Below are 25,817 nucleotides of genomic sequence, written 5' to 3'. Positions count from 1 at the left end.
GCTTTTCAACGGCAGCCTAATCACACAGCTGCCCTACCCTGGCCTGTCCTTCCCCGGGGCCAGAGATTCTAAGCTATCCCGCCTAGATCCTTTGTTCCCTAATCACTTCTCCACCTGGTACCATCTAGCCAAATGACAGCCTATCAGTCTCCTTACATGGCTAAGGACCAGTTCCCCCTCAAGCCAACTCCTCAAAACTCTTCCCAGGCCCCAGACCAAGCTCTCCACCAGACTCTGCTCCCTTTAATTCCACTCACTGCTTCCTCTGACCCGAGTCCACATTACCCTACTTCCCTTCTGTCTGTTGCTTTTATCAACTCCAGTCACATGAGAGCACCTCCAGCCAAGGCTTCACTGCCTATTATATCTGAGCAAAGTCTAAATAAACTCTTCTCTGTACCACAGCCCACTGTTAGAATGACTACAATAGCAATACAGAGAACTGAAAAACAGCCCACGTTAAACATTAAATCGTTTGATAAATTGTGAGTTGTATATAGCCATTGAATCAACACACAGTGGCAAGCAACAGAATACATAATTGCTTACAGGATGCTCTGTAAGCTTTTTAACTACCCATTAAAAAAAAATCCAAATACTACAAAAAATATACCCAACAATGTCTCAGTGTCCACTGCCTAACTCTAAACAAGAATCCCTAGGCAGAAGCCATCTGAAGACTGTCTAGAACTGCAGTGATGTGGAGAGATTGGAAGGATGGAGGTCCAGGGCTTGGACTATCTTGGCTTGGTCCAAATCGTGGGCGAATTTTAGGCCCTTAAATAGCCATTCTTTGCCCACCTCTATGTCAGACTAACCCCTGGTGACTAATAAATGAAAACCATTCATAGTCTATTAATCTAACATCTAAGAATGTCATCAGATAGCACCTGAGACCTATAGCAGAGATTGCTCACGTAACGGCCTCTCTGATGTACCCACCAGTTTTTTAAAATTGCCTTGATATATGACTTTCTTTACCGTACTACTATGAAGCTTCATGAAACTGCTTCCTGTAGAAACATAGAACCTGGAGTAACTTGCCTCCATGTTTCCTGGGCCTTGGGCATTCAAATTGGCTCCATACGTAATAAACTGTCTCTTATCCCCTTGAAGGCTGTGTTTCTTGAGTCACTAACTTTTTTTTTCCCCAGTATTATCCCCAAGAAGCTTTGATACTTTAATTAAACAAGTAAAAACATACAGAGGATAAAAACGAACGCTAAGATTAAGGACAATTCGGCAGACTGGCTTGGCTCCCTTTCCTAATTCCCACACCTTCTCTTTGTAGACTGGCGGAACTCTTCAGAGTTCTCTCTAGCGCTTTGCATGGTTTTCCTCCACGACTCCTTAGGTCTTTCTACATGTTAGCAGAACAAGTCTCACGGAGGTCAACTGTTTTGGCAAGGTGATACAAGTAATTACAGAGTGGAACAGTCTAGTTCTGGAATCCACGTCCTGTGTTTCCTGCTGTAACATCTCATACAAACTTGGGTGCTTAAAAATGCCCGATCTCACACTTACACAGACTGGGGCCCAACAAGCACTACCTTAGTGCAGACCGCACCCCCACATGGGACTCACCCCTAGACAGACTGACTTGCCTGGCAGGGTGCACTCAGGTCCAGTTAGCCTGAGGTCCTAACTCCTTGCAGCCCTTCTCAGTCCAGAGTTTTTCTTAGTTTCTATACTTTCCGGTTCATGACCGCTTTCATCTTCAAAAACACCCCAAGTCTTGCTGACCTTCTGGCTCAGGCTCCTGCCTCTCTGCCTGCTTTTCAGGGGCTCATGTGATTACACTGGGCCCACCTGGTTAATCCAAGCTGATCTCCCCATGGTGTTAGCTGATTAGGAAACTTAGTCTGAAAAATCCCTACATCTGTGCCAACCTCACTAACGGGGAAGGAACACCCACGGACATCAGAATTTTTCCTACTGTGCAGTCTCCATATTGAACTCATGTGTCATTCCTTCTCCATTATCGGAAGGTTATGTGGTTTCTCATCTACTTTCCTTGCTAGAATCCAGCTTCTCTTAAAAACATCTAGAAAAAGTAACCCCTGGTTTTGCATATATATCTTCTACTAAATTACATTTCCATTAAGCAAAATGGGCTCTAAAACAACTCATTAATTTGATTGGCAGTAAAAGTAAATAAACAACAAATAAATAAATGTGAATAACTTTTTGAAGAATGTAGAAAAAAAAAAAACAAAAAAACACAGACATTAAAATGACCCAGCAGACATTGCAGGTCCATGTAAACTTTCTGTCACTATGATCTCCAAGAACTTTTCTGAAATGACAAAACTAGGGGCTGGAGAGGTGACTAAGAGCACTGACTGCTCTATCAGAAGGCCAGAGTTCAGACATCAGGTACTTCACAAATCATTTTAAGCCCAGCTCAAGGGATCTGAAGTCCTTGCAGCCTCCACAGATGAAACACACATATGCACGCACGTGCACAACCTCAGTCCCTGAAAAGAAGTACGATATTCTAGCTATCCACATTTGTGAACTGCAAGGCTGAGGTTTTGTAATTAAGAAGCCCTTCTCACTCCACTGTAAGAAAATCTTAGCACAGTTCCCGCATGTTGATCAAGCAATTCATTATTTCTGAGCTGTGCAGGAGAGAGCCCAATGGCTTATGATCTACAACCAAAGCTGTTTATGACATTAAAAGGAAAACCAGTAAATGGCTTAGAGTCATAAAGTTTAATTTTATTACAATCATTTTAAAATCAGTTATGATCCTAACAAATACAGGTAAATCTGTAACAAATCTCTAATTTCCAAGATACAAAAAGACAATAAATATAGATTCAAATTCAGCCTAAAAACAAGATTCTAAATCTAATTCAGATTAGGTAGTGTAGTTTAGTTTCAGTATTCAATATGCATAATTCTTAACTGCTACAGGAACTCATACAATAGTTATTGCTCACTGCCAAGCAGCTAACAGTTCTTCACTGATAACACACAAGTGTGCAGCGCCAGGGACCCCCAAAGCCTGCTGGTGCTGGCGACAGCTGGAGATGGTGCGACATGGCACTGGTCCTTTCTGGCAGGAGACTGGTATGGGAACAGTGCCAAAACGCCCTAAGCAGGACAAGCAGCTCATTTCCCACAGCCCAGTGAATGGTCCCATTTCTCAACAAAAACAGGCTCGTTGCTGCCTATGTGTGCCACAATAAGCACTCTGCTCAGCATGGATGGTGCTGAGCATCGCAATTCCTGACGCTCCTGTCCTCTGCTAATGCTGACGTCTTCAATCCTTCATTTTCTTCCAGGCACATTCTTCATTGCTTTCAAGCCACATTGCCATTAAACTAAGTCTTTTAATTTTTTTTTCCAGAATAATAATAGTATTTCTTCTAGTTTATTAATTCTTCATTAACTCAAGTCTCAGGCCAAGCTCCTTTGTCTGGGTTTAATTCTTGGGTATAGCTGCAAGAGAATTTTAAAAAATATTTACATGTGCCTTATACATGGAAGCTCTACAATATTCCAATAAACACAGAAAGGAATGTGACACGAGAGATCAACTCAGGAAAGCAGTGAGCTGTGGAAGCATGCTGGCCGCCTGAGTACACAGGGGCTCACACTCAGCCCTGGCTCACTGGCTACTCTCTAAAAGACGTTGAAGGTCACAGGGCCCACCAGCTGGAACAGTGTCACTAGGCAAGGGACACAGAAACTCCAGGCATTAACTCAACTTGCAGTATGCTCAACTACATAGCAGTCCAGGGAGGCCAAACTGCTGAAGACTGCTTATAAACTGCTGTGTGTGCCTGGATTGGGAACACCCCTTGACAGGACACAAAGTTTTCTTCCCCCATCCTTTTTTTTTTTTTTTTTTTTAAGGCAGGGTCTCTCTGGGTAGCTCAGGCTAGCCTCACAATCTTCTGCCCTCAGCTCCAAAGTATTGTGACCACCCACAGAAGTCAGCTACACTTCTTCAACCTTATTTACAAGAACATGACACTGTGGGTGGGCCCTGAGCCTATCAGGAACAAAATGAGTCAGCACACTTAGGGAAAAAAGCTGCTGGCCTGTGCTTCCCATAACAAGGGGAGGAGAGGCTATGTGAGCCTTGCAAGGCCCTTTGAGGCCCAGAGCAAGTCAAACGAGAATTTCAACCATCAAACTACACACACCTCCCCCTTCTTTCTCTTATGGACAAGGAAACAAGAGGAGTGGAGGGTTCATTTAAGAGTACATTCACCAATGCACTTTCCAGACTCACAGCTGAGCCTGTCTAAAAATTCTACATTGTGAAATTGCCTTTATTTAACACCAAAAGATACTTAAATATGATATGTACAGCACACTTCCATAAAAGAGATTGCCAGACAATCAAGAGGATCTATGTTTAGGACTAAAATTACAACTTTTATCCCAGTCTGTTGATTTCAGAACCTTCTGAGGGTTCAACAGTCTCTGACTAGCTGCCTCCCCTCCTGAGAATAATCCTCCCACCGCATTAACCAGGGGGATTTCTTCACTAAAAAATGAATTTATACACAGTTCTATTGTACAATATGGAAATTATAGTTCAAAGTCACACATACTAATTGGAAACTAACAGATTCTATTTTCATCACAAAATAAAAAGTTAGATATGTCAGGTTATACAAGTCAATTAGCTTAGCTATTTTATAAATATAAACCGTTATTTTAAAGTTGGGTTAGGGAAGATAGGAGCTGGGAAGATAGTTCAGCAGATAAGGACACTAGCTGTCAAGCTTCGTGACCTGAGCTCAATCTCTGAATTCCCAAAAGTGTCTTCTGACCTCACACACTTACTTGGAACACGCATAAACACACATACACATACACATAAAATAAACGTTTCTAAAAATCATGGTATATACCACAAATATGCATAATTGGTTACCCATTTATAACAAATGAGGTAGGCAGGTGACACATATCTACAAACCTGGCACTTGGAAGGTAGGAGGATTCGGAGTTTGAGGCCAGCCTCAGCTACACAGCAAAACACCGTGGAGGGGAACTCATCGGAGCATGAAGTTGGACAACTATAATCCCAGCTCTTGAGAGACTAGGGGTGATGAGGCTGGAGAGATTGCTCAGCGATTGATTTCACAATAAATGCTACTGTCTGGAAAGCAGCAGTGAGATGCAGCAAATGATTTAATAATGGACATGTGACAGGCAACTCTAAATGCCAGGGCCCAGGGCCAAAGTCACGTGAACCACTCAAGCAGAGGAACCTTAGCAGACAAATTCCTGCTCCTGCCGCAATGCTGGAGAAACCGCCCTCTGGCTTCTACCTGCTGTCTACATAACAGACCTTGCCAATGTGACGCTTAATAAACCCAGCAGCACTTTCCAGGACTGCCTGCACTGCAGGCACAGCAAGCTCAGGAGGCAGGCTTCCCCAGGCCTCTCCAGGACAGAACGTTCTAGTGGGTCAGCAGGGACATGGACCCCAGTGCCTGTGACCTACCTGCATACATCACCCCACCCTTCCTTCACTTAAACTTTTCCCATTTCTTACCAATAGACTCACAAGCAATCCCAAGCTACCTATACTATTTCTCTCATTCTTATACACACCCAACACACTCTGTTGTACACAGCCCCCACACAAGAATACCCAAGCCCATTGAAGAATTTGTTTTTGATCTTCCTACTTCCATCTCCCAAATGCTGGGAATATGGACATGCTCTACATGGCACCTGGCTTAAATCTATAAAAGAGCCTAATGCAAAAATTTGGAAGCATGTTATTCTTGCTTTCAAACCTATTACTATGTTCCTAAGTATAATCAGGTGCACAGGAGATGTGGCCGTAAGTCGAAAGAGCATCAAAAATTTAAGCTTTGTCTATTTTTTTTAAAGATTTTATATGTATGAGTGCTTTGCCTGCATGTACGTATGTGTACCATGTGTGTGCAGTGAACAGGCATCTGATCCCCTAGAATTAGAATTTATAGATGGTTGAGAGCTGCCATGGAGATGCTGGGAGCTGAACCTGAGTCCTCTGTAAGAACAGCAAGTGCTCTCAACTGCTGAGCCATCTCTCCAGCCCTGTAATGTCTTATTAACAAAGGGCAGCGAATTGCACTGAATCTGCACAGCACTTCATGCAAAGCTCCACCTTCCCACACACAAAACATGGTCAGTGCTGGAGCGGCTTACCCCCAGCAAGTTGCGAGGAACATATCCTTCCTTATCATGGAGGCGTGCCCACCACCACTCGACTTCATCCTCATCTTCCCTGCGGACGACAGTCATGCAGTCTCCTTCTTTCAGGAGCAGTTCATCGTCATTCTGGGGCTCATAATCCCACAGCGCATAAATGACTCCTTTGTTCATGATGCCCATTTTCTCCTGAACTCCTACAAAAGAAACAGAAGACAGACCATGGAACTCGCCACTCAGATTACCACTCAGAGGACTTTAGACTCTGAAGCAAATGGGAAAAGGACACTCACTAGAATGTCAGAACTACAACAGTAAGCCCTCAAGAAATAAATGTCCCAGCGTGGGAGAGAAACCTGGAAGCTCAGCAGTGTTTACAGAAGACAAACAATGTCAGGTCCACAAGGCCAACAGCGAACACCTCCTAGGCATCTTGCAACGCTTACCTTCCCTAGAGAAGAAGCCTTCCATTAGCCCAGGAGCTAAAAGAAAAACTATTTAAATCTATGACATTAAAAAAGAAAATGACACATTTGTCAACTTCCTGTCTGTTTCTAAGCATAATGGCCAAAGGGCTCTGCAACTTCAGTCTTCACTGAACACAGAGCGAACAGGAAAACTTTCAGAAGGGTGTCAGCTGTTTACGTGCCTACACCAAGTCCTAGTTATTAGAAGGAAAAGCACAATATCATCTGTTAGAATGCAGAATACAGAGGGTTACATAAGACAGAAAAGTCTATATGTGGTTACTCTAACAGAAAAATCAGAATTCTGGATGTTGAAATCTACAAACAGGGCAGGAGAAAATCCTCAAAAGGCCATTTTCCAGCAGTTACTTACTAACCGTGAGTTAGGTTCAACCTCCTTTTGTACCCTAAAAGTGAAGAGTGGCATGAGGCTGGAGAAACTAGACACCTGGCACCACAGGAAGAAAGCAGAGGAAAGCAGATGGGGACACGACAATAAGGTTTACAGCAAGACAATTAATTTTTATTACCTTTATATCTTAAAAGTTTAGGAAAATATCTATTTGACTTTCAAATATATTTTTCAGCTCAGAGCACCCAACAATTAGTCATCAGCCTATGACAATTAATATATCAATTAACCAGCATGTGGGGGCTGGGGTGATGGCTGAGTAGCTAAGAGCACTGTTTGCTCTCCCAGAGGCCCTGAGTTCAATTCCCAGCAACCAAATGGTGGCTCACAACTATCTCTACTGGGATCTGATGCCCTCTTCTGGCCTGCAGGCATTCATGCAGATAGAGCACTCAGACAAACAAACAAACAAATACATCTTTTAAAACAACAACAACAAAATGAAAACTGTTCTTTTCCAAAAGAAAGTTCTGCCAACTTAATGGGTCAGATAAATTCTGGCATTTTAAAGTAACAGGAAAAGCAGGGTAAGACAACAGCCGGAGGGTCTCTCAGTGGGAGAGTATTCGTGAAGCATGTGAAAAGCCATAGGTTCCCACCCAAACATCACAAACAAGACTGGGCAACAAAACTTCACACAAAAGGAACTCCACAACATTTTAAAGATTCATTTTGTTTCTGTTTGGGATGGGAATGGAAAGAAATCCTAGGTACTACAATATGCTCAAATTAACAATTCAAGCCCCAGTTTTCAATGAAATCAAGACTCGCGGCAGGGCTGTGGAGACGTGCCATTAGCTACTTTTCCAGAGGACCCAGGCTTAATTCTGAGCACCGGCATGGCGGCTCACTACACTCTCTAACTCCAGGACCAGGGGATCCAATGCCTAATCTGGCCTCTAGAGCACTATATACACGCGGCGCACAGACATATATGAAGGCAAGCCATTCACACGAATAGAATACAGTAAAATAAAATGGGAAAATGAATTTTATAAAAAAATCCAGATGGTATCAGAGAGGTCATGTTCTTCTCCCTTAGATGGGAAGTTGTTCCCAGTCCCACTGCGCCCAGTTCATTACCAGCAGTTACCTTCACGCTGTACCATTAACAACCCTGACATCTGTGATCCAATCATGAATCAAAAAGTCTGACCAAATATCCTTCATGTCTTTAAAAATATCATAGTCTATCATATGGATGTAGAAATATTGTTAATGTCAAAATACTCTATCGGTCCAAAATTGAAAATTTCAAAATGAGTCTCAATAGTGAAAAAACAGCTTGAAGGGCTGGAGTCACTCAGGAGTAGCCACCTGCTGTAAGTGTAAGGCCTTGGGTTCAAAACTAGCGCCACTAAACACACAGCAGAAAAATAAAGAAAAAGCACTTAGAAAGATGATGTGAGCCTTGTGGGCCTCAAGAACAATCTCTCTCCTCACCTGCAACCTAAAAGGGGCAGAAACACCTAAGGAACACGGCCAGGCAGGGAGGCAAAGGGCTGTGCCTTTAATCTCAGGAAACTTTTCCAACAATTGTTAAGCTTTTGAGACATTGGGCAATCTAGACTCCTAAAGCCTCCTGATTTCCTGTCCTCTCAAGCCAAAATGAACAGAAAAATTAACTTCAAATGTAGATTTAAAAAAAAAAGTCCTACATAAAAGACAATCAACATATACCCATCTCAACTTCACTCCTGCTTTTCCCTAAACAGAGATCGGTATCCAGGTATAGCCCTAACAGGGCATTTTTTACGGTAATCAAAATCATAATGTGCTGTGTTGTCTTTATTTTTTAATCTCATTTCACAACATGCTGTAATTCTCTGAGTGCTAACACCTTAACAGGGCGTCTTTTGAATGTATAAAGACTTAAATTAACACCAAGAGTCAGATGCAGCTGAGGATGGCTTTGACGACAGCTTTTTCTAGGCACGTGCACAGAAGCTGCTGTATCTGTGACCTAGGCTGTCCTAATTTCAGCATCCAGAATTACGCACAGCAAATAATAAAATACCTGTTGAGCTTTGAGCTACTCCCGAGAGACAAAGGGGTAAATGAATACAGCAGCCAACATACTCGCCCACACTGGCACGTACCGTAGAGAAACTGTGAGCACTGGGTGTAGCCTTCCTCCATCTCCTCGCACTTGTCGGCAGCCGTCTGCATGTCACTGTAGGTCATGGCAAACACAGCTGCTCCTGACTCCACCAAGAACTTACACACTTGGACATTGTTACAGGAGGCAGCGCAATGCAGCGGGGTCCTGGGAAGCAGGACACAGAGCTGTTACAGGTGTTCCCCCAAGCCGAGACCTTCGCGTGGCAAGTTGTCTGTGAAGCAAGATCCTCAGCCTCTTAACCATTAGCCCCACAAATGGCTTTTAAAACCAGTTCAATCAAGACAGATAACTGTTCCAATAAAAGAATTACAGCTACAAAGGAAAGTATCTAAAGCAATAGACCACAATGAAGCTAGGAGCTGAATACTAGTGTGAAGAATCAAAACTTATCTATATATATTAATAAAGTCTTCACTGTGATCTAAAAAGAACAGAAAAAAATAGATTTGGTTCTTTCTGGATTCCCCAACTCTATAATCAGTTCTTGTTTAAATTTTAGTTTTTCATTATAGACATGTGTATTCTAAGTAGAAAAGTAGCTGTAACAAACTGCAGAGATGATTCTTGAAGAGTCTTAAAACAGTGACTGTAACACACACACGTGCACACACATGCATGCACGCACACATACAAAATTTCATCTATTTTAGGCAATGAGTTAGCCTATACCAATATATAGTTATCAATATACATATATGGTTATCAATACCATCGAAGGAAATCTGTGGCATCTCAAATCTCCAAACGCAGAAAACTGGCTTGAGACAGGTATTAATAATCAGGCTCTGAACTGCATAGTATTTCTTTACCTTTTCTTTTCCTCCTTCAGCCTGGTTCCCTTATATGTATGCTTTTCTGTTTGTTTTCTCTCTGTGTCTCCTCTCTCATTTATTCTACCTGCACAGCCCTGGGAGTCCCTGGCACTTATTCATGCCAGACAAGCGCTCCACCACTGAGCTACATCTCACCTGTGGTATGGGTAAAAGGTTTGTTTATTTATTTACAGTTTATTTATTCATCCCTATATAGTCTTGGCTGGCTTTGAACTCATAGATCCACCTGCTTCTGTCTCCTGAGTGCTAGGGTTACAGGCGTGTGTCACCACCCACAGCTGTTTTTTTTTTTTGTTTTGTTTTTAAGATTTATTTATTTATTATTTATACGATATTCTGCCTGCATTTCTGTCTGCAGGCAAGAAGAGGGTACCAGATCTCTTTATAGATGGTTATGAGCCACCATGCAGTTGCTGGGAATTGAACTCAGGACCTTTGGAAGAACAGCCAGTGCTCTTAACCTCTGAGCCATCTGTCCAGTCCAAGACAGAAGTTTTTAAAAAGAGAAATTCAGGCCCTTCTTACTCCAGAATACTATCTTTACTATTTTGGTTATTTTGGTGAATATGAATACAGACTTTGTGCACTTGTGTATTTGTGTGTGTGTATGTGTATGTGTGTGTATGTGCGCGCGCGCGCGCACACACACACACACACACACACACACACACACACACACACGCCAACGTTAAAGGTCAACAACAGGCATCTCCCTCTATTGATGGAGACTTCCTTCTATTTTGAGCTGGGGTTTTCCTCTGAGTTTCAGTTTACCAACTGGCTATGCTGGCTGCCCAAGGAGCTCCATGACCTACCTATCTCTGCCTGCCCTGCAACAGTTACAGACCTGGAAACCCAAACTCGGGTCCTCATATTTGCAGGGCGGGCACTTTACCTAATACACCATCTTCCCCAGCACATGTCTTACAGACTTTTCAGTTCTAATTTCTAAGAGTGAAAAATTATACAATCTAAAGTCTCAAAAATGGATAATATGATAGTAAGATTTGCTTGTGCTAAACCAAAAAAGGTGTGTGTATATACACACACATAAATAAATATATACTCACATATATACAAACGCACACATCAAAGAACTTGAGGACTAGAGGAGCTATAAAGAACATGGCTTATACAGGAGCATATGAGGTTCTAAATTTACTGTGCAGGGAACACACACACACACACACACACACGAAAGGAACTGTATTAAAATTTCAATGTTGTTTACTCTTAGACTGTGGAGGTGCAGGCTGATGGCTTTCTTCTTTTCTATTGTGTGTACTTTTCCACAGTGGACACACATTCCAAATACAACCATAAACGTCTCCAAGTATTGCTTGTAACAAATAACAAGCATCTAACAAAAGGGAAACAGTCTCCATAGATGACCACAGTCACTGGGAATGATTACATACATGAGCATCTGATAACAACTGATAAAAACTAATAAGCTTACAGTACTTAAGTAAACAGGAAATTAAATTGGAACATTTTTAGTCCTATATAGAAAACGTTTTCATATTCCTCCACAGAAAGAGCTTTGTCTCTCCTATGGTTTCACTTTCTGAAGTATCAAGATGGATGAGATCAACTGAGCTCTAAAAATATTAGAGAAAATGCCAATAGTTGGTAAGTTATAAGTTACGGCTGGTTTGGGTAGTATGAGATCCTGCACTGTCTCCTTGTCATGTGACTTCCCCACTTTGTCCAGTGTCCACACTAGAGCATGGGCCCCCTGCCCACTGTTCATGTGGCAGCCACCTGGACAGCCCCAATACTACAGTGCTTTTGATCTAGTAGATCTTACTCTGTTCAGGGACCTAGACGCACAGAGCAGGGATGCTGGCAGTTTCATTGAAGCACACTACCGTTAAAGTTTAAACTTCTTTTGCTTTCAGAAATTGAACAACATGGCCACTACAAGAAGACACAGCAACTCCTAAAACAGCTCATGGGCAGCAAGTGAAGAATGTATGCTGGCATATTTCTATGCCTTCCCATAGCGCAATGCCTCTGCTTCTACACTGGACACCCCCAAATGATGTTTGACAGGAGTTTAAATGAAAAACTTACCATCCGTCACTATCTGCTGCATTTACATTCACACCAAACTGTACCAGGAACTTCACAATTTCTGTGTGGCCCGCACACACAGCATTGTGAAGAGCTGTGATACCCTCATCATTTGGTAGGCTTGGATCATCAACCTATTACACCAATAAAAAGGGTGAGAGTCACTCCAATTTATGTCATCACTAACTGGCCTCTTAGGATCAATAAAACAGAAACTCTGTTTTAAAAATCGTAACTGAAACATAGAGGAGCCATCAAGAAAAATCCTAGAAACAGGGCAGACAGCATAGCCAAACTAAGTAAGTACTTACTGTAAGAAGGTTTTGTTTAAAACTCAGTGTCAAAACTACACCCTCACAGTTATATTGTTCTTCCTTCCAATTCCCACCACACTGGTTTCTAAGCAGATCCTATTTGCTATGGGAAGCTAAAGAAGTTCAACTAAATTCATTGGGCCTGGTGGCACATGCCTGTCATTCCAGTACTCAATAAACTGAGGTAGGAGGATCATGAATCTGAGGCTTTTGTACCAAGACCCTATCTTAAAAAAAAAAAAAAAAAAAAAAAAATCTGAGACGACACCTGTTAATTCTATACTATCATACTATAAAGTACAAATTCATTCAGAGCAACTTTCAATGAGGCATGCTTTCCCTAACAAAGAGGCATACATTAAAATATTTCATGTGCAGTCTCAACTCCTACATTATCAAAATCTTACAGTTACATTCTTAAAATAACACAGCCTATTTTGAAGCATGTTCAATATTCCTCTCCACAACTCCACAGTCCCAAAAAAGAAAATTTTTAAATAGGACTTCTCTATACTAGCTTTCTATTTTGAGCTTTAAAATAAAATACAAAGTTATATTTAAGAAACTTACCTCATAGATAATTCTCTGTACCAGATCAAATTCTCCCTCTAAAGATGAATCTAGGAGCAAAGCGAGAGGATTGAATTTCACCCTCATTCCATGAGCAATCCGCTCAGAGCCAGTTTTACGCAAGTTTGTCCTTTTGCCCTGTAAAGGAAATTGTGGAAATTAGAGAGCAACAAGAGTAGAGGCAGCACTCAGCTGAATTAGAGAAAAGAATACTGTTCGGGGCCTCCCTCCTCCCCCCTTTTTTCCTTGACATTTAGCTCAAGCTGGCCTGGAACTCAACACATGGCCCAGACTGACTTTGAAGTTGCAATCTTCCTGTCTGTCTCCCAGGCCCTGCGCTCCTAGGAGTATGCCATGAAAACCTGGCTATGGAACCAGAGTGCACTAACTGAAACCTGGTGGCGAGCTGACCAGACAAGACCGTCTCTAAGTCACTTACCTGACGGTACAACATGGTGAGCCTCCCTCTTCAACTGGCCAATACTCAGAATCGTGAGAGCTCACACTCATAAGTCCTTCTTTACTTAATCCCACTAAAAGCCCAATCATCCTTGCTGCCCACAAAAGGAAAGGAGCACAGTCAGAAACCATCAGGACCAGAATTTAATCTAGGTAAGCCTTCCTCTTAAAAATTTCATACCATAATCCTTCCTAAGGCACAGGCAAATTATTAGGCTAAATAACAAAGGTGATCAGTTATAAATAGATAGATACACAAAGGGAGAACATTATATCCTAAGATAGGTTAGTAAGTTATGCTTTAAAGGGGCATTTTAAAAATGAAATCTAACATCCTATAAAAAGGGATTTTTATATACACACGCAATCAGATTTCTTAAGTTACATTTATTTATGTATGTGTGTGTGTGCGTGCATACTCGTGTCACAGTGCGAATATGGAAGTCAGAGGACAACCTAACTTTCAGGAGTCACTTCTTGGTCCACAATTTGTGTCCCAGAAATAGAACTCAGGTTGTCAGGCTTGGTAGTGAGTGCTTTGGCCCACTGAACCATACTGCTAGCCCCTTTTGATTTTATCTCAGATGTGACGAGCCAGAGCTTTGTAAAATATTAAGTAACAAATAACATGCCTTGCAGCTAGGAGAGAATTAAGTGTTAGAAAGTGTAATGAGCCCAAGACAGTGCTCACAGCCTCTGGATGCTTCACAACGCAAGCACCTGGCCACATACTTTCAGAGAAACACAATCATCACATCTGTCTCCCCTAAGATGGGAAAAAGAAAGCAGCCATTTTTCTAGAAAGAAAATAACAGAATCTTGCAAAGAAAGTATAAACTGATATAAAAAAATATGGGATCAGACAAACAAAATCCATTTAAATAATCATTCAAAGGCACCATTCTGATTTTTACTGTTTTAAATTCACAGCTTAGCATTCTATTTTGTTTGTGCTTAAAGAAACAAAAATTACTGCTAGAGAAAAGCAGACACTATGGTATTCTCCCACTGGAAAAGAAGTTACTTTTACATCCACCTATTTCAAAGTGACATGATAAACCTACAAAACAATTTTAATATTTGGAAGAAGTGTAGAAGGCATTTTCAGGCCAGAAACACAGTTTCAGAAAAACTTGACACTAGAGAAAAAGGAAACCAAGAGACTATTTGCTAGTGATTTCTAAACAACACTGAAGGGAAGAAAGAGGCCAAAGAGCCTATCTACCCTCCTGAGTTTTCTCTCCTGTGCCCACTCTCTTCAATCCTTTTTAATTTTATCACTGTTTTAAGTCTGAGACTCAACCTAACATTTCAGTAAAAACAAATTTCAGGGTGGGGCTGGAGTGATGGCTCAGCAGTTGAGAGCACTGGTTGCTCTTACAGAAGACCCCAGTTCGATTCCCAACACCCACATGGTAGCTAACGGTATCCCTAACTCCAGTTCCAGGAGATCTGGCACTCTCTTCTGGACTCCTTGGATACTAGGCACACACACAATATACATTTATTAGACAGGTAGGCAAAAAGCTCATATACATAAAATGAAAACAAAATCTTAAAAAGTCTCAAAGCCTGGAAGCAGTGACATAACACACTCTGCAGATGTTAGAGCTAAGCAAATGATCCATACGTGTTTCAGTCCAGTGTTGTTTCCCTAGTGTGCTTTCCACTGGAGAGCAAACAACAGAGGTGGTCTTTACAGGCATAAGGACGAAATCCGTTTCCTTTGAAGAACCCCGCACCACACACATACAGCAAAATATAGCAATATTCTTACATTAATGTTACAGCATCTGTAACTCCCACCCTGAGGGTGACTTGGTGGCCAAGGTCTATATCTCACCTACTCCAGAGGCATAAGGCCTATCTGGGCAACTGAGTGAGACATTATAAAAAACAAACAAATGAATGAATGAATAAAATAAATAAATAAAATTAAAAATAAAATATAGCTCAGCATGAATGTGTCCCAGTGCTGTCAAAAAACAAGACTACCAAGATCCACTTCATACCAAGGGATCATAAGATTAAAAACTCGAACTAGAGAAGAATACAGGCCCCATGATGAGCATCACAAGGGAAGGTCTCCTAGACGAACATGGGACACTGCATTACTTACAGGAGGCAGAGACACCTGCCCGGTGATTTCAGGTGGGCGCATGCGTGCAGAGTCTTCTTCAGGCCCCTCTGGCTCCCCAGATGGGTATGGAGGGGGTGGGTATGGGGGGTATTCTTCTAGGTATACTTCAAGTAAATGGGGGGCCTCTGGGTTGGCTTCTTCTGTGTTATTCTGGAGATGTGAAATGCTGTCTGTGGCTCCCTCAGGCACATAATCAAGGCCTGGAGACGGAGCTGGCACATCACTGTTCTCTGTACTGGCACTCCCTATATCCTCTGGGGACAATGGTTCAGGAACTAAAGAGCCCACCTCCTTCTCTGGCTCCACGTGTAAATACGGATTTGGGATGTCAACTGTGCTGTCCGCGTTGACAGTCACTGAGCCTGATGACTTCGATGGGTATGATGGGACAGAGATGGTTTCCATGGCAGCTATGGTGGTCCTCTGATACAAAAGTTTCTGAATATTTGGCCCATTAGGGCCTTCTGGCTCTGTAATGGAGCTACGTTTCTTTAATGGCCTTGGTGCATTAGATAGTTTCTTTCGTAGGGCTTCTAAGTCAGCATCGCTCTGGTTTCGGTAAGGATTAGACAAGAAAGGCAATAATTTTGTTGGGCTAAGTGGTCGAGGAATCCTTTCGTTTTCATGGCTCTCGTGAACTGAAGAAACAGGCTCTGTCTCAGGCTCTGGACTGCCAGGCTTGCCCTGGCTACAGGAATAAATGTTCTCTGGGTGCTGTTGTAGATTCTGAGCAGCAGCTATCACGGGCTTGCCATACACTAATTGGGAAAGAGAGAAAAGAAAAGCCACAGTTAGTGCTAATTAAACAAGACTGGTAAGAAAAGAGCTACTGGCAAGTGAAGTCTCTCTTCATTTCATAGTTGCTACATCATTCCCTCACATACACTTGATTTTTTTAAAATAACAAAGACAAAGTAAGCATTTCCATCTTTGCATTTACTACAGAATCATAATCTCCAATGATTATCACATGCACCACTGTTCTATGAAACAGTAAGAAGGAAAGTGTGGCCAATTGTAAGAAACCATGAACTGTGGCATCAAGAAAAACTGTTAATCTGTCCATGTATACCAACTAAATCTAAACATAAACTACCCAGCTTACACACTATTCAAATGTAGATCAGTGTGGAAAGTCACACTTGGCTCACAAAACTGAGAAACATTTGTCTTTCCCAAAGACATTCTCCTGAAACATTCCAATTACGTCAGCATTATCTCATCTCCAAATTATTATACTGGCAGTATTTACCAAGGATTAATGAAAAGACTAAGGGGTAGCAGTACACTGACACTTTAATATCTGTTTTGATAGGTCTAAACCACAATTATATGCTTATTTCATAATTCCAGAGCCATTTTCAGTTAATTAAATCATGGCCAATTATAATCTAGCCCAAGTGAGAAAAAAAAAAAAAAAAAACCTCAAACATCCAGACTGCACATGTTTAACAAAAAATAATTATATTATAGTTTCACATGTACTTAGTGGTGGTATCCTCATTAGAATGATTTAGAATACGAGAGAATTCTGATTTTAAAAAATAAAGAAACAATGTAATCGTCCCATCTTCCACATATCAAGAACCGTCAAACTAACAGTAAGGATGTAGCCTTCTGTGAACCTGGTTTCCCTATGTCAGCAAGCTCCTCAAAACTGACACCTAACTCATGTGTCATGCTAGTTTTTAACTGTTAACTTGCCACCTTCAAAGAGAGTGTCACTGAGGAACTGTCTAGATCAGGCTGGCTTGTGGGCATGCCCGTGGGGACTCATGCCCGTGAACTGATGTGGGAAGGCCCAGCCCACTGTGTATCGCCGCTCCCTAGGCAGGAGTCCTGAACTATGTAAGACAGAAGGAAGCAGCTGAGACCAAGCAGGCACAGTGGGCTTAGTCCCTTCTCTCTACTCTTGACTGTGACTACAATGTGACCAGCTGCTTGGGTTTCTGGACAATAAATCCTTTGCTCCTTTACGTTGCCCTCTGTGGGCGTATTCTATCATAGCTGTAGACAGGAAAGGAGGACACGATGCAGTGTCTGCCGTGATTACTGTGGTGGTGACATGCAATAGGCACTCCATTAAGCTCCCATTAAGCTACCCGGAGCAGTTAAAATTCTTATGACAGCTCAATGTAACTAGAGACCGGGCATGTTACTGTCTGCTGGTAGCTTGGCACAGGATTTAAGCCCAGAATAGGGAAAAACAAAACCAAGAACCTTAGCGACCAAGGGCTAGGTGAGATGGCCGTGTCTAAAGGTGCTTACCGTGCAAGCCTGACAGCCTGAATCCTACCTGTGGAATGCCGGCGGAAGGAGAGCACTGACCTCCTCATGCACAATGGCCTGTGCACTCACTCTTCCAAGTGCATTCTTGCAAGCCCAATTACCCCCCAAACACACTTAAAAACACAAACAAATGGAACCTTACCACTTGAAAAGTGGGGGCCTCTGGGATGTGTCTTTGTCAAGGCACTTTGCACGGCCTGCTGGAAGTTTTTTCCTGGTGCCTGATGCTGGGTATACATGGAGTAGATGGAGCTCGCCGCCACAGTCTGGGGTTTTCGGAACGCTGGAGGAAACGTGTCCTTGGAAGGCTGGGGTGTAAAGGGTCGGACTGCAGCAGCAGGTGGACTTTCTTGCTTAGATCCTGGAGACAGGACTTGGTCTTGGGCACCTGAAGGTGCACCCGGAGACAACAGCACCCTTGGCTGAGGCCCTGCAGGTTTGAGCTTAGCTCCCATGGATGTAGCAGCTATTGGCAGTTGCTGAGGATTTCCATCTGGCTTCATGTCAGATGACTGACTGGTTTGTCCAAAATAAGGCAAATTAATCTGTTTTGGTTTTGTAGGAACAGGAGGTGGTACTTTAGCCACATTTTTATTTGCAGCCTGTAACATACACACAAACACAGCAAGGCAGTTAAAACACTACACAAAAGTATATGAACTAGTCTAGTCAGCTCATTTCACAAATACAAGCAAATACTATAAAACATCAGCTCCTGGGTCTCTAACTAGCTCACGGCCTAAAGCAATTGCTATACACCAAGTGGACTGGAGTTTGGATTCCGGGACCATGGAAATGCTGAGTGGGAGCTTGCCTGTAATTCCAGCCTACAAGCTGCCTAGTAAGACTAGCCACGTCAGCAAGCTCTGACTGTGACTGAGAGAACCCACCTCAAAGAATAAGATAGAAAAGCAATGAAGAAAATTCGCAACATCAACCTTGGACCTCCACACCCACGGGCACATACATGAACCCATACATATGAACATGCATATATACATACATATACTCCTGCACGCTAGGTGACACTCATGAAAAGTAGATGAAAGGCTTTAAATCTTAAAATCATTAAAGCTTTAAATCAAATAATAAAAAATAAAAACTAATTAAAATCAGATTAAAGAGATTTATAGTGATATTCCTCCCCAACCTCATGATTTCTTTTCCTCCTAGTCTTGCTTCTTAGCTGGGCAAAACTCTTTATTGCCATCTCTCATATCCATGGATGGCATCAATACTAGAAGACATTTTTAAAAGTTTATTTAGTATGAATACAGTGTTCTGCCTGCATGGACACCTGCACACCAGAAGATCTCATTACAGATGGTCGTGAGCCACCATGTGGTTGCCTGGAATTGAACTCAGGACCTCTGGAAGAGCAGCCAGTGCTCTTAACCTCGGAGCCACCGCTCCAGCCCCGAGAAAACATTCTTGTTGGTCAAAGTGTCGTACAACCTAACTGAGCATAGAAGTGCGTTTCTGTGATCCCAGCTCTTGGCAGCCTAAGGCAGGAGGACAAGTTTGAGGCCAGCATTAGTAAAAATCAAGACTCAAAAAACCTCTCCAAAACAAGCAATTTCAGAGTTGTATGCGCTTGAAAAAACCACCAGCCTGCAGCATTCATCCACAAGTCCACTTACCCTAAGGTAGGGTCCCCCACAGCCATTCAAGAGTCACTATCATGTCTTCGACATAACCTTGTTTCCAGATTTCTTCATGGGTTTTTGTTGTGCTATCATTCTTTGAGAAAGAGTTTCACTCTTTGGCCAAGACTGGTTTCAAATTTGAGGCAACCCTTCTGCTTCAGTCTTTCCAGTGTTGGAATATAGTGGCATGAGCCACTATATTCGACTACTAGATTTCAACAAAACAAAACCCTGGACAACATGAATACTTTCTTCTTCAGTGTACTTACACACTTCAGAGAACTGCAAAAACCTGTGACTCAGAAGCAAATATGCCAGCCATCCCCAATATGGAGGGAGTGCACAGTCATATCTAAACAGAAATGGAATAACAGACTCCTATTATACTTCCTCATGTTCCAGATGTTGTATTTCTTCTGTTGTCCCTCACAGACAGTACTTTAAAACTGCACTAGAGAAACATATTAGATAGCAGCTGAGATAGCACTAGTACCTGAGCATCCCGCAAGATGTCCTCACTACTCTGGTTTTTCCTCAGGGTACCAAAGGAGGCTGGAGCAGCACACTGGTCCACAGTGTCAAACATCGAAAACGGACGCACTTTCTTCTCTTTTTCCCTCAGCGGAATCTCCCCATCATCAACTGAAGACAAAGAAAAAACCCACCTAGATATTCAAACTGCTTGGAATAAAACTGCTTATCACTTCTGTCTCTTCCTATTAGCTCTCGATGAACACCACACCCACTAAGTACTTCCATACTTTTATGCTAAGCTGGAAAAAGAACACCCCAAACACTACAATGCTACTATCTTAGTTCCTCAGTTAAGTACAGGAATTATATAAATAAACTGTCCCTGGTCTTAACAAACTAAAGAACAAGCTAGCTAAAAAGGTACAAAAATACCCTTTAGGGTCAAAGCAAAATGTTCAGGGTAGCACAAACAAACCTCACCTTGGTCCAGGGCATTCCCAGCACTCTGGGGTGCAGCAGAGCCTTGGCTGGGTAAGAGGTCTACACTGGAAGGGCTCCAGTCAGGGCCAGCTGAGGGAGTTTTAGAGCCTAGAGTACAGAAAGTAGCCCCAAGTCACTCACATTCTAAAGGCATTTTCACTAATTCAGTTCACTTTCCTGCTAAGACTTCTAATCTCTAAAACCAGCTTTAGAGTTTGGGCACACAGCCTTCAAGCAAATTTATTTAGAAAATTCCTATGTTAGTTTTTGTTTCTATGTTTAGATTTTCCACCTTACTCAAGCAGTTTAAAAATAGCCAGAGCAAAGAAAAAGTTAGCGTGCACCAGAAAGACCCTATTTCATTATTCTTGACTGTGAGGAACCATCACCAGAAGACAATTTCCAGTAGAAGAGATGGAAGCACATAAGTCGGATCTTACGAACAAAGCCTTATTGATGATCAGGGAATGTGTCCATCACTGCAATCCAGCGGTCACCATTTAAGGTAGTCATGGTTTCTACACTATTTAAATTTCAAATGCCAGCCAGGAGTGGTAGCATACACCTTTAATCCCAGCAGAGGCAGATGGATCTCTTTGAGTTCAAGGCCAGGCTGGTCTATAAACAGTGGGGTCCTACCTCAAAAACAGCAACAACAAAACACACACACACACAAATGTCATGGCAGTTTTTTTTGTTTGTTTTGTTTTGTTTTGTCTTAGAAAATTAATACTATTAATGCTTCATAGTAATACCTATGGCAAAACAATAAATATTTTAAAATTAGCTTTTTTCTTATATAACAATATATGATAAAAATGTTTAGACTCCTACAGAGTGATTTCCAGGACAGCCAAGGCCACACAGAGAAACCCTGTTAGGGGGTGGGAGTAGTGTTTAGACCCTGCATTTTCCAAATCGCTCCTTTCGTCAATTATCCTTCCATTATGAAGTTCTGGCTTGCACTCTCCATGCACCTGAGGCCCACACTGAATACAAAGACGACTAAGGCCGGAAGCTTCTGCTCTTCCCACCTTTACACCCCTTGGTGTTTACCTTTATTAACATCTATAAGAAAGCAATGCTCCTGCAGAAGAGCTCATAAATCCAAAATGAATGGTCTCACAACTCACTCCTATAAAATGGCATTACTGGTGTGTGTATACAGTCTCTTCACATAGAATGAAAATATCTCACTTTGTAACATCAGACCAAATTTTCCTTCATAACAAGGACTGCTTATTCTCTTTTCTGACATAATGCTCTGCTGTATAGGTCAGGTTGTCCCCAGAACACAATCCTCCTGCCTCAACCTCTGCAGAGAGTGCTGGACTTAGAGGTTCACACCATGCATCCAGCAAGGCCATTTCTGAAATAACTGGTTTTATCCTGAGTCAACCTGTATGGGTTAAGATTAAAATCACTGCCAAACAAAAAGGAACTTGAAATCTTAAAAGTAGATACTATGAAAACAATTTTTAAAACAACCAAAATTAAAAAACACAGTGGAGTAGGGAAGAGCTATGTGTGAAAGAACTTAGATAGCCCACTTTTACCTTTGCTCTGCAAAGCAGCCGCAGACCTCATATTGGGCAGTGTCTGTATCTTCATTGGCCCCTCTGCTGACTGCATGACCAGAGAACCATCAGGCAGGGCTGGCTTCCCCAGCAGCTCAGTTCTGGAGGGCATCCGAGGCATTGTGGATGACTGGATGTAAGGGCCTACAGCAGCCACACGACTAGGGGCTGACACTGCTTGTTGAGGAAGATTTCCATCAGGTGAAACCTTGGTTTAAAAACATATCGCTTTTAATATTATACGTTTTGTTGGATGACCGAATTCAGAAAAAGACTGAAAATTTCAGAATCAGCACTTTCAGAATTTAGCCACAGAGACTATAAAAAATGTCCCCAAAGGAAACACTTACAACAAACTCTCCTACAACCTTGCTGTGTTAGAAAGAAAAGCTAAGCAACACAGGAAAGAACAAAACGTAACAGATCATCTTTGGCACATTCAACACTGCACTGTCCTCTCTGAGGACAGATGTAAAGATTCTGTGAAGTTATCTCTCCCTCTCCAGGCCCCAAACAACCCACTCACTCACTCACTCACTCACTCACTCACTCACTCACTCACTCACTCACTCACCGGGACATTTTCTTTCTGCTGCAGCGCTGCCTTCTTCTTCCACAGCCGGTCCCTTAGCTCGTTAACTCGCTTATCCATGACTGCCACTTCTGAATTGCGCTTATTCAAACACTCCCTCTGTTGTTGCAGTTTGGCATTCTGCTCTTGGTTCAGTTTGTTTCTTAACTGAACAAAACAGAAAGGAAACAAAAGATAACCAAGAAAAAGAAAGAAAAGCACCTTCAGGAGGCAATCACACGGTTAACTATTATGTAATTTCTAAAACTGGACGGTGCTTCCACCTCTCCGTACACCTCACCTCCTGGTTTAAACTTAAGGGACTTCTGTGCCAGACCACTGGCTGCGGTTATGCCTCATTTCCTGTTTAAGGCATCCAAAGTTTATTCTGGACTCTTGGGGGTTAGGCCTCCCATTTCCACCACCTTAAGGCCGAGCAGCTGAGGTCCCAGAGTTACAGTCACTTCTACAGTTTGTATTCCTAGGGAGGCGCTCACACTGCATCTAGAATGTGGCTGTGGCGTACCTGCAGTTCCTTGTAGAGGCGGTCAAGCTCAGCCACTGCTGACTGGTTGTCATGGTGGCCGTCAATCCTGCCGTTCTTAAGCATCTCTAGCTGCCTTGTAAGTTCCTCCACTTTTGACACAGCCAGAACTAGCTCCCTCTGTTTCTGCTGGAACAAGCTATTCATCTGTTCAATTTCCTCCACTAGAACAGAGAACCACCACAGTTGAAAATAAAAGAATGAACTACTTCCCAGACACCAAGCTTTATAATGAACTTTCTAGTAAGTAGAAAACTCTATGAGAAGCAACCGTCTAGAAGCAGATATTTGAAGACTCTGAAGAATTTAAATAGTGACTATAGTAAACAAACTCTAAATTTTGGAAATCAAATTTCTTTAGAACCTTTGCTTCCAATTTTATAATGGTAGATCATGGTGACTGAATCACTAAAACTTTAATTAATAATAATACAGCAATATATTCACTGGAGGTCCCATATAAACAAAAATCCTTATCCTCATCAAATTCTTGATCAAGAATTTAAGAAAAATATAATTTTAAAGTGTTATTTTAAAATCTTATCTAAAATACTTAATGCTAACTAATTTCAACCAAAAGGAACTTGCAATGTCAAAATTATAGCAAAACTTTAACAATGTCTTTATAGCAAGACTTTAACAATGTCTTTAAATACACACACTTATTCTCACTACAAATCTATATAAACTTCCTTGCTGCTCTATGCCAAAACCGCTTCAAATGCGGCCTCCCTGTCTACTGTGAGCAACATACCAAGTTTGCCGTTGCTCAGCCTCTTCTGCTCCACGTGGCCCTTCAGAGCTCTCACTTTCTTCAGCTTCGCTTCCTGACTCTCAGCCATCTCTTTGAGCCTCTTAAGTTTCTCCTGCTCAGCAGCTTGCTGCTGTTGACGTTGGTCCTGCTGTTTTAAAAACTTTAGGCGTTGCTCCTAAAGATAGGAAAAAGAAGCACTCACTGGGCCTGTCGTTCTAAAAGGTGGAGAAGGGGGAGGGACAGAGGGATTGAGAGCGGGGGGGGGGGGAGCTACAGAGGGTATACATAGTGAATAAAGTGTAATTAATAAAAAAAAATCAAAGAAAAAAAAAGAAAAGGTACACCACCACCCTCAACATAACCTCAGCCGACCCTTGCACGCCCAGAGGAAGGCTCCTGCATCACTGTTTGGCCCTCCCCACACACTCTGCATTCTGTCACCACAGTCAGCTGGGTAGTATTCAAAACACACACTCCTTGGCCACCGAAGGGCCCCGAGAGAGATGACCTAGAAATTAGTACTTTTAATCCAAATGGTTCCTGTACAAGCAGTCATCCCAGAAGCAATTTCATAAAGACCTGCTTGTAAAATAGATTGCATGTGTAATATATATGGATGTGGATGTGTGGCAGCATGAAAGGCCAGAGGACAACATTGGATGTCTTCCTTGATTAATTTTCCCCTTCATTTTTATTGGTTTTTAGAGTTTTGTGTAATGAATTTTGATCATATTCAACCTTTCTCAATTCCGTTCAGGGCATGCCTTCTTCACTACCCAACTGTGTCTTTAAAAAAAATATATATATATATATATAATTATGTGTGTATACCTGTGTGTGTGCACATGAATTCAGATGCCTATAGAGGCTAGGGGATTCAGATGCCCTACAGCTGGAGTTATGAGTCACCTGACAGTACTGGGAATAGAACTCAGGCCCTCTGGAAGAGCAGTACATGCTTTTAAATGCTGAGCCTCCCTCCCCCCTTTAAAAAATCAAGTACAACTTGGTGAGGTGGCACATGCCTGTAATCCCAGAATTCAGGGAAGGCAGAGGCAGGAAGATTGCTGTGAGTTTCAGGCCAGCCTGGTCTAAAAAGCTAATCCAGGACAGCCAAGGCTACACAAAGAAAGCCTGTCTCAAAAAGCAAAACAAAACAAAATTGAGTACAGTTTGTACTGCTCATATACTCTTGAATGTGTGCCTTCCAGTGGAGGGTGGCCAACCACCAGGGACCATACCCTTAAAGAAAACGGACTCTCCTCCCCCAGAAGCTGGCAATTGACAACAGCCCCTCCCTAGCGACTGCATGCCCAACTCCCTTCTCCACGCTGGGATTTTGTCTGGCTTGAGATTACACAGGTCTTATTCATGTTGGTATAACCGCAATGAGCTCATACGTGTAAATGCCCTGCTGTATGTGGAAAACATTGTTTCCTTGAGGTCACCACTCCTCTAGCCCTTAGACTCCATGTGCTCGCTTTTCTAGAATGATCCCTGAGCCTTGAGAGGAGGGGGTTATACAGATAGAGAATGAGTTACTCACTGAACCTGCACTGGCCAGACTAGACAGCCAATGAGCAATAGGGATCTGCCTGTCACCATAATCATCACCCCTCAGCGCTAAGGTCACAGATGCTGCCAATGTGCCCAGCTTTTAACGAGTGCCGAGGATCCAAACTCATAGTAGGCACTTCAGTAACTGAGCTGACTCCGACCCCAGAAGCTAATTTGGGGCCAGTAAGTAAAAATACTTGCTTGAGAAACCCAGTTAAATCTCTGAAGGCCACATGATGGAAGGGAAAAACCAACTCTCAAGAGTTTACCTCTGACCTCCACACTTGTACTGTGGTAGAGATATGTATGCCCGTACACACACACACACACACACACACACACACACACACACACACACACA

General features: G+C 42.3%; 1 protein-coding gene across 1 annotated transcript in view; it reads right to left on the bottom strand.

Annotated features, from left to right (window-relative positions):
* Positions 1-2,696: 2,696 nt before the first annotated feature.
* The window catches only part of Tp53bp2 (tumor protein p53 binding protein 2), a 52,362-nt gene continuing 29,241 nt past the window's right edge, over positions 2,697-25,817 (bottom strand). Inside the window, exons 6-18 of the mRNA XM_055609492.1 lie at positions 23,900-24,074; positions 23,128-23,309; positions 22,605-22,769; positions 22,010-22,238; positions 20,454-20,561; positions 19,993-20,141; positions 17,996-18,455; positions 15,544-16,322; positions 12,966-13,103; positions 12,082-12,215; positions 9,150-9,316; positions 6,169-6,368; positions 2,697-3,447 (exon numbers count right to left, since the gene is read on the bottom strand). Coding sequence (XP_055465467.1) covers positions 3,406-3,447; positions 6,169-6,368; positions 9,150-9,316; positions 12,082-12,215; positions 12,966-13,103; positions 15,544-16,322; positions 17,996-18,455; positions 19,993-20,141; positions 20,454-20,561; positions 22,010-22,238; positions 22,605-22,769; positions 23,128-23,309; positions 23,900-24,074 — 2,928 coding nt within the window. The 3' untranslated portion in view covers positions 2,697-3,405. The remainder of the gene's footprint in view (positions 3,448-6,168; positions 6,369-9,149; positions 9,317-12,081; positions 12,216-12,965; positions 13,104-15,543; positions 16,323-17,995; positions 18,456-19,992; positions 20,142-20,453; positions 20,562-22,009; positions 22,239-22,604; positions 22,770-23,127; positions 23,310-23,899; positions 24,075-25,817) is intronic.

Source organism: Psammomys obesus, unplaced genomic scaffold (genome assembly GCF_907164565.1).
Source record: "Psammomys obesus unplaced genomic scaffold, mPsaObe1.curated_primary_1811, whole genome shotgun sequence".
Classification (NCBI taxonomy): Eukaryota; Metazoa; Chordata; class Mammalia; order Rodentia; family Muridae; genus Psammomys; species Psammomys obesus.
This window is presented reverse-complemented; position numbering and strand designations above follow the sequence as displayed.